At 38.7% G+C, this 17,561-nt stretch overlaps 2 protein-coding genes across 3 annotated transcripts in view; both read left to right on the top strand.

Annotated features, from left to right (window-relative positions):
- The first annotated feature begins 301 nt into the window (after window positions 1-301).
- Window positions 302-8,052, top strand: LOC146472562 (nucleotide exchange factor SIL1-like). Its single transcript, XM_085119278.1, has 5 exons — window positions 302-485; window positions 2,005-2,412; window positions 4,527-4,821; window positions 5,910-6,236; window positions 7,245-8,052. Exons 1-5 carry the CDS (start codon window positions 446-448, stop codon window positions 7,525-7,527), a joined length of 1,353 nt encoding a protein of 450 aa, XP_084975404.1. The 5' UTR covers window positions 302-445; the 3' UTR covers window positions 7,528-8,052.
- A 5,451-nt stretch (window positions 8,053-13,503) lies between these two features.
- LOC146472561 (uncharacterized) overlaps window positions 13,504-17,561 on the top strand; it is a 39,662-nt gene continuing 35,604 nt past the window's right edge. For both annotated transcript variants that reach the window (XM_085119295.1, XM_085119294.1), the window contains exons 1-2: window positions 13,504-13,891; window positions 17,133-17,288. In XM_085119295.1, the coding sequence (XP_084975421.1) occupies window positions 13,712-13,891; window positions 17,133-17,288 (336 nt within the window). In that variant the 5' untranslated portion in view covers window positions 13,504-13,711. The remainder of the gene's footprint in view (window positions 13,892-17,132; window positions 17,289-17,561) is intronic.

Below are 17,561 nucleotides of genomic sequence, written 5' to 3'. Positions count from 1 at the left end.
TTGTTTTTCCTTTCCTCTTGTCATTTGTTTCTGAATAAAAAGAGATGTAAAAAAAAAAAATAAAAGACCAATTTTATTCAATACGTAAAGAGGACGTGTACAAAACTAGAATAAAATTGACGCAACTATTTACTTTACTTTACACATAGCCAAACGTGAATTATCATGACATGATACGACAACGTGACAATGCTGAAAAAATCTAATCCCCCTGTAATCCACCAATAAAATGCTTCCAAGTTTTTAGTTTTTGTCTTCCTTTTGTCGATTTCACATCCGGTCAGCGGTTGTTCGCATACGTGGCTTTCGTTCGTGAAATTATCGTGTCGAAAATAAACGCAGTCAACGTGCTATTTGAACGAGTTTCCTTGATAAAAATAACTGAATGCGCTTGTATTTGTAATCAGATGTCAAGAAAGAAGGCAGGAGAATTTGTGCAATTAACATGCTGCGATATTTGATCCTTGTTCTCTTGCTATCTTCAAGTAAGTACAACTTTCCGATTCCTCAGTTGGATTCGACTTCAAAGGTTTTTCGTTTATAGTTAGTGCTTCTACTGAAGACTTGGAGAATAAGGAGAGGAATGATATATACCCACAACTATCCAGAAATACGTCTGAAATAAGGGACGACACTGTTAAAATGTTTACCTTAGAAAATGATGGAGTTAAAAACCACCAAATTTTTTCCAGGAGAATCAAAGTTAGCTTGCTTGTATAGTAAGAACATAGTTACTAACTATGGTAAGAACTGCTGCAACTTTCAATAGTGGCTTATGCAACGCACATCCCCACATTGCTATTCGCTAGACTCCCCCAGAGTTTTTGAACATTTGAATGTTTTAAAATTAATGTGTCCCAATTCCCTATCGTCCTCTTCACTTTTCTCTCGTCGTGCAGTTCTATTTTTTGACAATTTTTTTCATTTGGGGGAGAGGGATGGGGGGTATTAGTCGATAAAGTCTTCCAGGCGGAGGAGGTCAACCCCTACCCCTGGTCCCTCTTTCACATACATAAAACAAAAATGGTCCCCTCTTCTGTACCTAAAAAGAGAAGCTAAAAATGGGGGAAATCCTTTCTGTCATTGATCAGGCCCCAGTTGTTCAAAGGCCTGATAACTTTATCCAGTGAATAAGTCACTATCCGACAGTTTCAATTCAATCTGTGCAAATATTTCAGTATTTCTTCATGCACAAGTGAATATGCACACTCTAACCAAAGCTTACTTGGGGAGTGTACGAAAACCTTGGACAACATTTAACATGAAGTATATTTTAGATGCTGAAGATTGCCTTATCCAGCAGATTAAGTTATCTGGCCTTTGAACACCTGGGACCAGGCTAGTATACTCTATTTTCTGCCAAGAATTTCTGCTCGTATAACTTAATTACTGCCTTTTTGGTTCACGGTTGATTTTTGCAATTTCACTGTCTTTTTGCCGGCCATATTTTTGGGGCTTTTTTCTCTGTAAATTGGGAGGGTGAAAAAGGGACCCCTATTGGGCAGGGATTCCCTGTATAACCAACCATATGGGGTACACCGCTCTCCCTGGGTTTTGAACATTAGCCTGCATAACAGATGTTTTTTTAGCCACACGCTTGCTGTCTTGCTCTTCGTGCTTGGCTAAATATGCAAGCTAGTTTGACATTTGCTACTTTCCCTCTCTCCCTGATTACTTATTGCCATGCTATCATCTTTTTCAGGCAGGGCTGTCATTAAGCTTTTAGCTACATGTGGCATTTAAAGCTTATCACCCATAACAATGTTGTTATTTTCTGAATAAAAAATTGACCCTTAACCATCAAGATCACCCGTAACATCAAGGTGCTTTCATAAGTATTCAGCCGTAACAGGTGTTACGGATTACGGCCCTTAATGACAGTTCTGGATAGGGACTAATTTGCATAAATTATTTTGTTTCCTTTAAAACTTTCTGCTTTGTATTCATGACTTGCAAATTATTTTAAAGTGATCACAAAAACATCTTCTCATTCGTTGTCTTTAGCTGTAGCAGATCAAAAACCAGGGCTTGTTTTGGTGAAATCTGACGACAATCCCGAGGACAGCAAAGTGAAAGTAACAACAAATGCTGAACTTGTAGATGATGAAGACCTTGAGGTTTTTAAACCAACAGCTGACTGGCAAACAATTCAACCAGGTCAAGGAATTCCTGCTGGACTTCATGTACGCATGAACTTACAGACTGGGCAGAAAGAAGCCAAGCTTATGGATGGAGATGATGGAATGAAATACCAGAGTAACAAGGATTCTAAACAGAAGTTTATCACAATTGACAAAAATGTAATTTCTAAGCAGCGTCTTAAAGAAGCATTAAAGGATTTTAGGGATAAATTCCATGATGAAAGTCCAGATGGAGAGAATTCTGAACATCTGCAGAGTCAACTAGATACTGGTGAGTTTGTATTACCATTGTTATAAGAAACAGTAACCTTTATTTGGCACAAAACTATGCTTGGATTTTTTATCATAAACATAATTATTTATCTGTCCTGTGAAGCAAACAGTTTTGGTGGAAGCAAAGCTTAGGAAAATTGAGCTTCAAGGAACAGATTATGCCCAAGCTTAGGACAAATCTACTCCATATTTTTGTAAATGATAAAGGTTATTGTGTTCAGAAGTGTGCAAAGGACAAAAATAAAAATAAACAACTTTATTTTATATTTAAAAGTGTCAAAGTATTTAGTACTGTAGTGGTAATAATATTAGGGAACTATAGATCAGTGAAATAAATATACATTACACCTGTATATGTTAAAAAATCCCAACTGGTGAAAGGCAAACCAGTTTGTTATTTACAAAGCATGGCCTTGGATTTGAAAACAAGGCTACTGTGAAACAGTGGGACTCGAACCCGGGGCCTCCGGATTACAAGTCCAGCATCCTAACACTAGGCCACGCCGCACCTTTTTAGTGTTTTTCATCAATGCTTTAATTTGACAAGTGAAGTGACATCCTGATGGGTTTCAATAGCAAAGTGCTCTCCATCTTGCAATCTTCAAATAATAATATTGATGGCATTGAAACAACTCAAGTTTTAAAACCTGGTGGATATCCCTCGCAGAAAGTATTGGTTGTCAGTGGCACATTGCACCATTTTGTGCATTTTGATCAGTACCAGACAAGCAAAAAATATTTCAAGGATTAAAGGCGATTTGAGTTTTGCTGGTACTTGAATGAGAAGCTCCCTCTCCCTTTTCGTGGTAGTGCTTCGCACCTAAGCAAAAGGTGGGACTGGCTACACTGGCCCAGTTTCAGACTGAGGTAGTCTGAACAAGTTTCCTGTTGTAAGATGACTGGCCAGTGATGCTTTTAATTGAATTCATTCTTATCTGTCTAAAATCCAAAGTATGGCTTGTTTTCCATGTGGTTTTCTCTTCTATACAAATAAAAATAAAATAAATGGGAATTTTAGTGGAATCCATGGAGTGGCTCTTCTCTCCACTGTTTCTAGGTCGAATTGGACTGCATTACTCTAACTTGCTTTTGTCAATCAGTGGTCTTTAAAATAGCGACGTATACAAAACATGGACCACCTCGTGGACCCGGTCCATGGACCACCCATGTGGACTGGGTCAATGGACCACCCCGCACCCGGTCCATGGATCACCACTAATAAATTTTCGAAGGCAATTATTATTTTACCCGTCAATATAATAAAGGATGGACTGCGGACTGAGTATAAAATACAGATTAAATATGGTGTTCAATATGTAATTCACCGTCTACTTTCTATGTAATTGAGATTTTATGCTTTTACCACCATTGAGTTTGATACGCAATCCATATTTAGTTTTCTTTGCAATCATCGAGTCTTATTTCTGGCGAGTACTGACGAGGCAGATTTTGTTCTTCATCACACTTTTTTAAACAAATCGTCCGGGCGCAAGGAGAATGAGAAAGGCTGGGCTAAGTCCCAAATGGCAGGATACAGAATTCAGAAGACCATTACTATTCTTTTGGAGTCATACGTTGTCGAAACTAAACTATACTTTACATGTGCAGTCAAGAAAATATACGGATAAAATTAAGCCTAGTGGAGTATAAACAAACAAGTGCCACCACATGAAGTCGGAACAAGATAAAATGTTGGTTTCGTTTATGATCTGTTGTAAAAGGTGCTCACAAAGACTCCAAAGAGCAGTGTTTACATTTCGAGATATCAGGTGGAGTGGAGGGCAAACTCTGCATAACCAACCTCTTTGTGAAAAACCCTATCCTATTGAACTAAAATTAGAACTCTGCGTGAGATGATCATGAGAATAGCAGTCTGTAAACAATAATGTATGTAGTTGCCGAAGTTCAGTAATTATTCCCTATGTTCAACCTGAACATGGGTAAATTTATTTTAATTATTTATTTATTTATTTACTTATTTTTTTATTTATTTATGGGTGGTCCATAGACCAGGTCCATGTGGCGGTCCATGGACTGGGTCCACATGGGTGGTCCATGGACCCGGGTCCATGTTTTGTATACGTCCTTAAAATAACCTTTTTCCATTTTCAGATAAAAAGTTCAGACCCATTGAGGAAATCCGAAAGGAATTAGAAGGAGTAGATATATTTGTCAAAAAAGACATTGAAATTATCACACAACACATTGAGATGCTAAACAATACAAGTTCTAGTCTAGCTGAAAAGGAGCATGCTTTGGACGAGCTTGAATATTATGTACATCAGATAGATAATGCCAGAGATTTGGACAGTGTTGGTGGACTTGCTCTGGTGATTAAACTCATGAATTCTACAGAGCCAAGCCTCAAAAGCAGGGCCACCTTTGTACTGGGATCTGCAACACAAAGGTGAGAAGCCTTTTTTCACATATTTGTGCTGTTTTAAATTTTATTTTAAGGTGAAACCATTTTTTACTCAATAAACCACTGGAACATTTAAATTACAAGCTTGCCACCTTACAGGTGTATGTTAAAGTCAGTGCAGTTGTTTGGGGTTGGAAATTTAAACGGCTATTTTCATATTCTATCAAATGTACATCTACTTTGCATCAAAGTATAAGAAATTTGGGTATTTTTGAACACATTTTACACCGTATCCCAACATTCTCATTAATCACCACGGCATTATTTATTTTATTTTTTATTTTGTTTTGAGTCAATACCAAGGGTGGTAATTCAAGGGAGAAGGTCTCTGCAACTACAAAGGAGAGCGGTGGTATGGCACAAGGTGTGATGGAAAAACCCTACCCTTATGTATACGCGGAATTTTCATCAAAATGACAGAGAGGGGAGCCTGCATGTGAAAATAATATGAGACAGATCTTAGCAAAACTAAAAACCTAAAATTTGACACAAGACAGTTATACTGCCAACCCTTCAAGTGTAATTTGCAAGTTTAACTTGTCATTTCTATCAGTTGCAATCCCTGGACTCAGTTGTGGACAAATAAATTATAACATTTTGTGCTGAAAAAATGCAAAGTTTCTACTGCCCTGGGTCAGTGGGAATGATAATTTTCTGGAGTGAAATGGTTTCTTACCAAAGTCAAACATCATCCCACGGATTCAAAAACATGGTAATTTTCAGCATAGTTTTGATGTTCATGTTTCATATGCTGCTTTGCGGTTTGTTTTGTGCTTAAAATGGAAATCTTGCCCATAAACATAGGGTTGTTTTTTGCAAACAAAATGTAAAGCAGCCGATAAACATTAGAGCAATGTTCCCTGAAGAAATTCAAGGCCACATGCAAAAACTCCAGTGAGTCTGAGCTAAAACAACAACAATTGATTTGAAATGTCATTTAGGTTGGCCAGTTATGCTCCCAGCCTTTCATAATTTTGATTGGTTGTATATTTCATTATAATTCATTGTTTTTTAAAATTACTATCAATGATAATTGTATTATTTTGTTGTTTTCTCTCATTTTTGTTATACAGCAATCCTAAAGTTCAGGAAACAGCACTGAAACAAGGCACCCTGCCATTACTTCTCCGCTTGCTGTCCAAACATGAACCCATGGTTGTCAGGAAGAAGGCCATGTATGCACTGTCTTCTCTCATCAGGCTGTTTCCCATTGGACAGAGGGACTTTCTTAAGCTGAATGGACTTGATATGTTAAAGAAGCTCTTTGAAGAACCAGGGAGTGGACCACTGGTTATCAAAACAATCACGCTCATGACAGACATACTTACAGAACAAATTGAGCATGTTAGAGCACTGTTGGAAAAGCAAGGGCAAGATGTTTCTGGTGATATTTCTGGCAGGTAGGATTAATTCTCTTCTGATGCTAATCCAGAATTTACTCTAATTAAATTTCAAGGGTCTTGATTTTTTTGTTAAACTGGGGTTTTGATGTGTAGGTGGCATAAATAATGAAATAATCATTGACTAAAGAATCTGCATTGGAATCTTTAAATTCTCCCTGTTACCAATAATAATGAACTTTTTTGCTCTTGTATGTAGTAGTCTATTAGAGATTCAGGAGATGGAGGGGGGATACTCCTGCTTTGCTAATGGTTTCAACCAAGAGCTAATAAGACCCCAACCTCACCCAAGGGCTTTTACATGACAGAAAAGGTTAAGGCTTAGCTCTGAACAAAATTGGGACAGTTCTGGTAATTTTATCCGAAAAATATGGAAAAGTCCTTAGACTATATAACCTTTTACAAGGCACAAAAGAAATGGCATGGGACTGATCAAAGCGGTACAATACTGATTATTTTTTTGTCAGGAATGACTCCAGTTTTATCCATGCCATTCTGGGCTTATGGTTGCCTACAGACCTAGAACGAAGCCACGCCATTACTTTTTGTGTGTTACATGTAATGACCCTTCAGTCAAACATAATCTTCCTACTTCAAATCAAAACGGCTAAACAAGAAACTAGAATCTTCACACATCGTTATGTTCAGAAGTACCCCATTGAGGAGTTGCTTTGAACCTCATTATGGAAGCAAGGCCAAGTGCAAAGTTTTTATTATGAAAATTAGTTTTCATTCATATGCAAACAAAACTAATTTTCACATAAAAAGTTTTGAGCGTAGCCTCACTTTCATAATGAGGCTCACAGCAACTTGGAACAGGAAGTGGCCTTAAATGCTCATGCTCATATCTAGTTGGGTACAGAAATATTTGTCTTGGGAAATTTGAGCCTAGACCTAATTAAAATGCTGTACAGGTTGTTACAACTGATTTGATAGTAGAAAAATTCCCATTTGCCATGAAATGTAATTACCGACTGCAATATTTGGTTTTTTCTTTGATACCTCCAGAGTGCCACTTATGAAAACAATGGTCGAGAAGGGCTGGTGCCAACTCGTACCCAGTCTCTTACACACCACAGAGAATGACACAAGAGAGAAAGTTCTTCAAGCCTTGCATGTAATGGTGGCTGGATGTAAGAGCGAGTTTAAGAAGGCCCACGTGCAGGACAATTTAAACAGACTCAAGCTGGAATGGCTGTCGGATGCAACTGGGCAGCAAGTGCATGAAGATTCGGAATATGTTGTGATACTGGCGCAGCTTGTTACGGACCTCATGAGCAAGTTGAGATGACAAATTCTGTCAATCCCATCTTCCTCTGGTGCACCACAGAGACTTGTAAGCCAGTGAGGTATAGCTGAGTCTAAAACACACGGAACACCATGAAAGAACAGCGCGGTATGGCTGTAAGGCGTAGAGCAGTGTGTATCTTTTAGTGAGTTAGCTCTGCGTACAACTTCGCGCGTCCCAATTAGATCAAAACTGGGTCACAACAGGCGTTCCCGCCACGTGCGCGTACTTACTGCCATAGAACGTACAACACCCCGCACCCTGCCCCCGTTACCTTTAGAGAAAAAGAAAAAAGCTGTTTTGTAATCTGATTTAGATATAGCACTTTACGTTCGAGGGAAGCTGGTGAGAGCGAACAACAATTTCGTGGAAATTTCTTGGAATGACTCAGAATTCCACTTCAGCTGATATCCGTTTCCGAGTCCATGTTTTTTGGTCTGGGAGGTCGCTTAAAAGCAGTTTGGTGCACCTGCGGGAACTTTTGGCATGTAAATTAAAATCACGAGAAACATAAATAAATAATAAATAGATACGTGCTCCTTTGAATGAATGAGTTTTTCGTGGGTCACAGGTTACCGATAATTACCTAATCGTAATTCTCGCAAGCTGCAAATTTTGTTAAAAACGCTCACACACACAAAACAATGTTTGGATTTGTCAAAAGAGTTGATAAGGTAATTTGCACACCGTAAAGAGATTCGAGTGCGGACGGTTCGAGTGATTCACTCTGACGAAGCGCTAACGCTCGAAACGTCCGCACTCGAATCTTTTTACGGTGTGCAAATTACAAACATTCATATCTACCCCCTACCAACGCAGCACCACAGTTTCTTTAGAAACAAACCCTCTTACACGCAAAATAACTTTCGAGTTTAAACCCTTGACCACGCTATTCGGCTAATACGTTTTCGTTGTTGAAATCGTAACCTATTTTTGCTTTCATTGTTCCTAAGATCATAGCGTGGACGGGATCTAAAAAATAACGAGAAATTTGGTACATAACTGCAATATTAAGTAACTTGCTGTGTGCCAAGTCTTCCTAGCATTACTGATAAGCAATCTAAATTATACTATCTTGTCAATAACAAAGACAAAATTTGAACGGTAATTTGATGTTTGTGTCATATGTCGCATGCTATTGTACACCTGCTGGCCTCGGTTATAAAATAGCTACAATAGATCTTCAGCGTGCGATCCGAAAGTTAAGAATGTGGTGATTGAAGGAAAGAGACAGAGATAGATTGCAGTCAAAAGGTTCAGTTGAATTAAAAAATTCACAAAAATTGTAAAAATGTCGTAACATGCAAAAATAAAAAGTAAATGACAAGATACAATAACATAGCATAAGTTACACTGATAAGCACACTATTTTATATGTGCAACTGACTGCACATGCATGGCCTGACAAACTCCTCCTCCTCGGAATTTTTGGTGACCCCCATTTCAGACCAAGAAATGTAATTTTCCGGTACCCTTTTCAGACCTGGCCTCTAAAATTTTCAGGCCTTGTTTCTTGAATTCATACTCATACAGACTTTCAGACGAAAACGTTTAAAATCAATCAATCTACGCCCCGTTTCAAACCAGAACGACTAGCAACTAAACCCTTTCGGGCTACAGGAGAGTACTTCCCTTCCCCCAGGGTATGACACATGGCACGGATTAAACGTTTTTGAAGGAGACCAAAGATGCGCTTTATATATTCTTAAGTTGCATGTGGTTTTGTGACTGTCTGTCTACGAATACAATAGCGTCAGCAATTGAATAAGCTTGCTACATAGCAGCATAGTTCCTGTCAGAACAGGAGAAACACAGCAGGGCAAAAATAGAAACAAACTGAACGCTGAAACATGTAAGGGTTATTGCTAAGTTAGTAGCCCGAGGCGCGCGGGGGGGGGGGGGGGGTCGGGCGGTTGTCCTCGGAAGCTTTGATGGAGGTGTGCGGCTCGATTCTCCAAACCCTGATCCTATTTCAGACCGAAATATGTAATTTTCCTGTACTTTTTTTCAGGCCTGGCCTATAAAATTCATCCCAGTCAGACCTGTTTTCTAGAATCCACACTCGTTTGCAGACTTTCAGACCAAAATGGTTACCCTATTCAGAGCAAAACGGCCAAAAACCATACCCTTTGGGGCCACCCATACCTATACAGCTTAGAGTGCTTTCCATTTCTACCAATTCGAAGGATAAGTTTTATCCTAGTCGTTCGAATTTCTTCAAAATAGCCCACAAGTGTTGATGAACTGAAGGATCCAGCCAACACTTGTAAATTCTTAAGTCTCGTGCGCTCTCTGAGTTTGAACTCTTCCAGTTATATTAGCCGCCCACTCGCACACTTTCAACCAGTTCTCTTGCTTTCATCGACTCTCGCCCACACTCTTCCCAAAGTTTAAATCCCAGTCTATCCTCTAATCCGTTCAGTTGATTATTATTTTTAGCAAACTGTTGTCAGGCTGTGAACATGGGAATTTTTCCCGAAGGAAATTTGCACGTCCGACATCGCCATAAGAAAGTTCTGTCAACCTTTCTGCCCAAGAGTGCCATATGGCACAAGACACAATAATGAGCTCAGTATTTGGTCAATTTGTGTGAAATTTGCACAACCAAAAGATCTTGGAAAGATCTATAAATTGAAGGCATAAAATCATGCCTCCCTCCTATATGAGACTTGATTTACCACCCCTCAAACTTTTGGATTTTTTTTCCTTTGTACGTTAAGGGTCCAGTTGATATCTTACAACAAGCAATGCACTGAGAGCTGTACATTAAGCTATAGTTTAGGGGGATACCCAGTATGTACATCGAATAGGAAAATTTTCAAAGTTTTTCTTCTTTCGTTTTGGACTTTTCTTACTCTAATATGTGACCTCTTCCATCTCTGTTGGTGTGATTTATAGCACACCCCAGAAAATACCTTTTGGATGGTATATCACATGTGGTCTTCCAGTTCATAGTTAGCGATTTAGAAAATTCAGCATTTCCCTCGGGCAGGAAAGGGTTAATTATTTGACCCCAAGAGGATTTAGGAAATGTGTTCAGATACCAAGCCAAAACTAAGAAACCAACAGAGTAACAGCGCATTATTTTACCAAACTCCCCGTGGTTGGCCTCTTAGATTGAAAAGTGTTTTGTGGACTCAAAGCTCTCCGAAGCTGGTTACAATTTACTTAGCCTACGAATTTACACTCCCTTGCAATGATTTCTTTCCTGAGCAACTGATCCCGGGAATCTGAAGAGCTCGTCTGCGCTCATAAAACTGTTTTATACTGGTTTAATTATGCGCAGAAAACGTTCTGTAAATAAATTTACGGACTCGGGGTAGGGATTTTTGGCGGAGGCTGTTCGACCCAGAACTCGAAAATAGTGTCCAACTTTAGATATATAAAGTTTTTCACAGAATCCCTATAATCGATGACCTGTTTCAGTTAGACCATTAGGCATGTTAGGCAAGGCACACCTGATTTTTTAATTTTAGACCTGTTTTACTTGTCTGTTTGTTTGCGCGTGCTTCGCGCATAGTGCTCGCCTCGCGCTTGCCTCCGCTCGCCTGAAAAACGTAAGTACCAAGACAGGCACATTTCTCAGCTCTATTCTACCCTACTTTATTCTACTCTATTCTATGAGAATGCTGATTATTCTAGAAAGTGACGCAGGCATACTCGGAAAAAAGAAATCCGAGTGTTCCTATCAGGAGTCGAACCTAAGACCTGCCGATTACTAGTTCGGATGCTCTACCACTGAGCTACAGGAGACTCGTGGGAGCTAAGGCCATTAAACTAGGTTCATGGGACAAACATCCTGCATACTGCTAGGATTTGAATGTCAAACGTGTGGTATATGAAAGAAATGTGATGGTATATTTCCAGCCTGGTGAATGAATGAGAATGCTGATTCTTCTAGAAAGTGACGCAGGCATACTCGGAAAAAAGAAATCCGAGTGCTCCTATCAGGAGTTTTACTTTTTTTTTTACATATGTTTCTCTCTCTTTTGTTATTCATTTATCTTTTATATTTTAATTTATATTTATCTTGTAACGATGCGTAAAAATAATGGCAAAAAAATGAGCTGCATGAACTGCACTAAAAATTAGAACTGCAATCGCTTTCAAAGCAGCCATTTACCCAGCGTCAGTAATAGCCTGGCGGGTTCGTAATCACCTGGTGCTCACGATGGGGGATCCTGTCTGTCGAGAGTGGGGAGGGGATGCTGCGGCAAAAAAAAATTAGAGAGAGAAGTACAAACACCAGCTGATCGACAGTGAGCTGAAGTTCCGCACCCGAACAGTTATCTTATCTAACAGATCTAAGTTTAAAAAATAATGAAAAATATCAAATAAAAACAAAAAAAGCAAACTACCCTGAAAGGTCAAGGTCTATCAGTCGAAAACATACAGAATAAACTACAAGGTGATTTACATAGTTACCGAATTTTCCAGCGCAAAAGCCGCTTTAGGCAAAATCGTTCCCCTGGAAACTCTGGCCATTCCAGATGACTGCTTCCAATGAGTAATCGCTTCCCGGCTTTGGAGCATAACATTTTCCGCAGTGATTCGAACCCCAGGGGGGATACTCGGGTATAAACGTGACGGGGGGGGGGGGGGGGTCCGACGTATTCTTTTGGGTGAAAAATTTTCAACTCCTGTATTTTTTTGGGTTGAGAATTTAACCGTGTATTTTTTTGGGTCTGAAAAATCTGCGCGAATTTTTTTGGGTTCGAATTTCCGCCAGGCTAATAGTTCTTACGCAGTTCAAGCCAAAGTTTCCCCAAGATCCGAAAGTATGATTTCCAGTCTTGTATTTTTTTGGGTACACAATATAAGGTCCATGTATTTTTTTGGGTGCAAAATATTAGGCTCCGTCAGACACCCCCGTCACGTTTATATCCGAGTACCCCCCTGGGATTCGAACGAGTCCAAAGTATTTTACATCAGTATTTATTTTAACATGCATTTTACATATAAATTTTTACAGTTTTGTATCATACACCGACATGAAGGCCCCTGACCGTGACCGACAATAAGCTAAGATGACAAAATGACATGTCTGCGAGATCCTAAAAAGAACAACCTCCCGTATATTTATTGTTGTTTCCTTGGTAACCCTTCTTTTTCGCGTCAATGATATTATTTTTTACCTCTTAATTCATTTAGCTGAGGAGCCCACCCTGCACCACCCGTGATACGGCTCCTGGTTGTTTTTTTTTTTAGGGGTGGGGGTACGGGTGGTGGCTTGGTTCTTTAGTTCCGTTTTAGCATGCCTCTGCATGCCTTAGGCCGTAGCCTAAAAAAAGAGATTGGGAGACAAAAATATACACGGATGAAACCTGATAAGAACTGAACGAGCATTTACGTCATTTTTGGATATAAAAACGCATGAGGGAGTTTTCGCATAGGGCTAACCTCTAAACTTCCTTTACTAGAAGTACTTTTCTTCTTAGTTTTTTATTTGTATATATAGTCTGCTTCTGGAATAAATAAAGTATGTACGTGCTTATCACATAATCTTATGCTTCCCTGACCGTGAAATCAGCCTTGCTCTTTTTTTAGATTATTTGTTCTACAATTTTTTTGCTGATTAGATCCTTCACTACAGGATCCGGTACTTTTATTTTGTCGCGGTGGTCCTTGCAAACACAGTTAGTTTATACTGGTTTTTACTGAATAGCTTATCACATGACCGATTGAATATTTTGACCGGGCATATTGAAAACCACTAATTGTAGAAAAGATTTTCCCGCCTTCTTGCATTCGCTGTTGTTTCTTTGGAAACGTTTTGATTTGGTTTCATTTTTGCCAAGGACTATGTTTTGCGGTTTCGGAACGGGTAAGGCAGTTAGATGGAATCTAATTATAAACCGAGAAATAATCGCATTGCAATCGCATTATAATTGCAAAGAGTTCAATTTCCTCGATTTTCTGACAATTGTTAAAAACTTTGAGCCCGCACGTTCCGGCGGGTGCTCAGCGCACGCGCTAATGAGAGTTATCGGAGTCATGCATTTGTGATGGACGATTTGAACGTTTCAGAAGAGACAACTTGGCGTGTTTGTGAGGTGTTTGTACTTGTGTAAACGCCTGCGCTTTCTTTTTGAAGAATCCTTCCATTGATCCGCCGCCTCTTCTTTTTATTATGGGAAAGCAGCCGTCTACAAAGGAGTTGCGTGGTTGATGGAGAACGCGAAATACCATGTATGCTTCTTTCCGTCAGGCTGAATTGGTGGGCAAGCGCTTTTTGTGTGTACGGGAGAAAAATTCGCTTCGCCCAAACTCTCGATCTAGCCGTGTGTCAAACCCATTGGATTATCAGTGGAAAGTCGGAGTGATCAGAGCTTGCAGTGAAAAGGATATCCACCATCCTGAGCTAAAGGTAAGAGATTGGTCGTCCGTAGCTTTCAATTCAAATTAGCGCTGGTTGAGCTTAAATTTAGCTTTGCTGGTAGTTGACCTTATCGATCGATTGACGGTTCATCGGATATTTAGACACTTGTTGTACGTTAAGTTAAGTTGCTTCCTTAAGCAAAGGAAAATAGCGTCACGTAGTTCTTATTTCTTGGAAAATAGGTTGCACTTAGTTTTGTGTAAAATGTGAAACGGTGACTAAAACGGTAACCGGTGGTGTTGCCCGCTCGTTATACACCAGTGAATAACAAAATCCTTCTTGTACATGCGAGCTTTTTCAAGATCCTATGAGCATTTTTGCAGCGTTGAGTTCTGATGCAAATTGTGTTTAATGGCCGATTAAGTGCGAAGTTAATTCTTTAGACTTGGTTTTCAGTTTCCAACAACTTCAATTCTTTATCTTCATTGCAGTGTGATGCATTCAATTTTTCTTGCGTGATTCCGCCTGAAATGTACACTCAGTGCACTAATCATTATTCTTTTAAATTAATGGCTTTTTTTTGCTTTTAATTTCCGACATAAAATTTCTATTAACTAAAAACGGTTTTAATAGCATCTAGCATTTGCTCTTCAAGTATTCTTCCTGAAGAAAAACATAACAAATTTCCTTTGATCTTCCGGTATTTTAGCTGGATATGAGCTCATTCATGTTTAGTGAATTGAATACATGTATGTCTCCAAACTGCTTCATCACTGAAGCTTTGTTTCTCCAAGAGCATGTAAATCTGCACGCACTTTTGGAAAGGAACTATGTGGAAAATTAAAGTAAACCATTTTTTAATCACTTTATCCAATTTAGCAGCACTCTAAAACTTACAAGGTACTTGAGTTTAGAATGGAAAAAACCAAAGTTTTCTCAAAGTGCTAAACAGATTGTGACCATGGGGCAGCTTGTGTACAACTTAGGCCTGGTTAAAACTTGAAAAGGGACTTACAATTCATGAGAGTGTCTGGCTATAGTATATCACCCACTTCTTCACATTGAGTCGCACATATTACTACCACAAAGTTCCCCCAACCTGGGTACATTACATCCCAAATATTTGTATTTGTATTTATGTGTTTATACTAAGGCAGTAGGTGGTGTTTATCTAACATCTATTACTAAATCAAAAAAGAAATGGTTCCTTTAGATACTAAACCCTGTTTCAAACAATTTCATTTCCCTTGAGTGTCTACTCATAAGTAAACATTGATCAGTCAGGCTTATGAATTGGAAACTAAAACTCAGATTTGGATGCCAAATATCAACTGCATGCAGCAGTTTTTGTCAATAGGATTGTTATATTAGCTTTTCAATTTTGTAGTAACACTGACATGCATATACCCAGCTACATTTGTTGTTTAATTTTTTTTTAACTAGGATGTTACTTTAGACAGGTGAACAACACAGTCATACATGTAGTTCCATGTGCCCAACACATGGCCCTTGTCTTATTCCACACTTGTCCTCTTGCTTGCAACATTGATCGTTGGTATCACACAATTGACTTCCCATCCTACCCCCTGTGTACTGTTAAAAAATAATTAAAATTATTGTTCTTTTTACACTGCAGTTTCTCTCAATGTCCGATCAGATTCTACTCGTGCTAAGCTGTACATGTAAATACGAAATTTACCAAATTCATCGGTGTTCTATATCCTAGTTTTAATCAAGTGATCATCTCTGACAATATCTTTGAAGGTCTTGTCTAACTTGATAATGGTGTCATGACGACAGTGAAACTGTTTAATGTTATTCTCGTTAACTTGATTTAGTTTTTGTTCTCTGTTCTTGCTGGAGAAATTTTATTGAATTGTTGCCCATATAATATTAACTTTCAAATTGAAAGTCCCAATTTATCTGTTGATAAGCCCAAAGATTCGAGGGATGTTCAAGAAACAGGCTGATGAAATGATAATCTCAAAAATGACTAGTGAGCGACCAAAAGCAAAAATGTCTCAAACACAAATTCCATAAAAATTCAGGTTTTAGTGAAGCCGTATCCCAAAGGTTTCAATAAGGGACTGCTTGAAATATTTTTTAATTGAATTAAAATTACTGTATTTTAATTAAAAAAATATTCCACACCAGTCCTTATCAGGGCTTGAGACTAACGGTAACCAACTATAGCCACAGATTAGTAAAAATTCACTTTTGGCTACTAGGTTTTGTGCTTTCACTAGCCATTTTGGCTAGTGAAAATTGTAAAGCACTGGAGTGCTGGACAGAAAACAAAGATGAAGATTATTTAATAATCACAAAAGCAAATCAAGAGATTATACAAGACCTACGTTCAGCCCTTTTTTCACTGCATGCTTAGGGTTAAGGCTTTTTAATGTTAAGGTCAACATGAAATTTCAACTGCAAAAAAATGCAATTTGTAAACAGTGAAAAAAACCTAAGTTACAGGTATAGGAGAATTTCTTAACAATACACATCTAGTGAAAAATGTCTGACCTTCCACCTGCCCCTTTTCATAAAACATATTAGTTAAACTGCAGCTAATGGAAAATTTGTTTTGCTAGTTAAATCAGACTTCTTGCTAGTCACAGGGCTAATGAGTGAAAAAGTTAGTCTATAGCCCTGCTTATTGCAAGTTTCTAAAGATACTGTGGCACTGCATTGGTGGGGAGTAGAAACGAACATTTGGTTTATCAACAGAATTGATAACTAAGGGTAATTTGGTCACCGAAAAGAGATTCAAGTGCTGAAGTTTTGAGCGTTAGCCAGTGTTCCAGTTAAGTGAGGGGTCTCAGGTCAAAAACCCAAGAAAGCTGACTTCCTGACCCAACAAAATGAATGGTGAAGATTGGGTTAGAACCACACCTATTGACCCCTCAAAATTCTTCACCGACTCGCTGACTTTCAAAGTTATCTGGAGCACTGGTTAGCCCTTCGTCAGAGTGGGCTAATGCCCAAAACGTTAGCCCTTCACTAGAGTGGGTTACACTCAAAACGTCAGCACTCGAATCTCTTTACGGTGGCCAATTTACCTTTAGTTATTAAGTTAAACTTTGTTGATAAACCAAACATTTGTTATTGCAATATACAGTTAAATGTGATTCAACTATAAGTCAGAGTACAAATATGGCCAGTTTGAAGAGTATAATTGCATGTTGTATAACAAGGCTTTGTTTTGGTGGGGGTAGGTTTAATGGGATTCCACATTATGTCAAGATTTTGAATGTATTTTGATATTATTTTCTCTCCAATGGCAATGGTGTAGGTGTTAGTTGAATATGATAATGAAGACTGGACTACCCGTGAGTGGCTCAAAATACATGATGGGAGCTGGAAGATATTCTTGGTGGAGAAGACGATGGTTTGGAGTCAAAGATCGGATCCTTCTAATCCAAGACGGCCACTCCTGTGGCCAGCTCTGGTAAGGGCGCTTTCTAATTAAAAATTTATTGCAAACTTAAGGGACTATGTTAGGGGCATAATGGATTGTCATGTAAAAAATGAGAGCTTTATGGGTGACAAATAGTAACATTAAATTGTATGGTTAATATTCTGCAGTGTGTCTCAAAAACTGTAGACTCACAGCAACAGATATAATTCATTGAACGTGCCTTATCTGATGTGATATTTCTTATGTCTGAAATCACAATACTGAAATTGGACAGATTGATGGAGGGACAGATGTGGCATGTGT

Source organism: Pavona decussata, unplaced genomic scaffold (assembly GCF_977016875.1).
Source record: "Pavona decussata unplaced genomic scaffold, jaPavDecu1.1 SCAFFOLD_98, whole genome shotgun sequence".
Taxonomy (NCBI): Eukaryota; Metazoa; Cnidaria; class Anthozoa; order Scleractinia; family Agariciidae; genus Pavona; species Pavona decussata.
Note: the sequence above shows the minus strand (reverse complement) of the source record. Positions and strands in the feature narration are given on the sequence as shown.

Coding starts and splice junctions, on each gene's coding strand:
- LOC146472562 (XM_085119278.1), top strand. CDS start 446: ATGCTGCGATATTTGATCCTTGTTCTCTTGCTATCTTCAA. Junction 2,413..4,526: donor GCAGAGTCAACTAGATACTG/GTGAGTTTGTAT, acceptor TTCCATTTTCAG/ATAAAAAGTTCAGACCCATT. Junction 6,237..7,244: donor TCTGGTGATATTTCTGGCAG/GTAGGATTAATT, acceptor TGATACCTCCAG/AGTGCCACTTATGAAAACAA.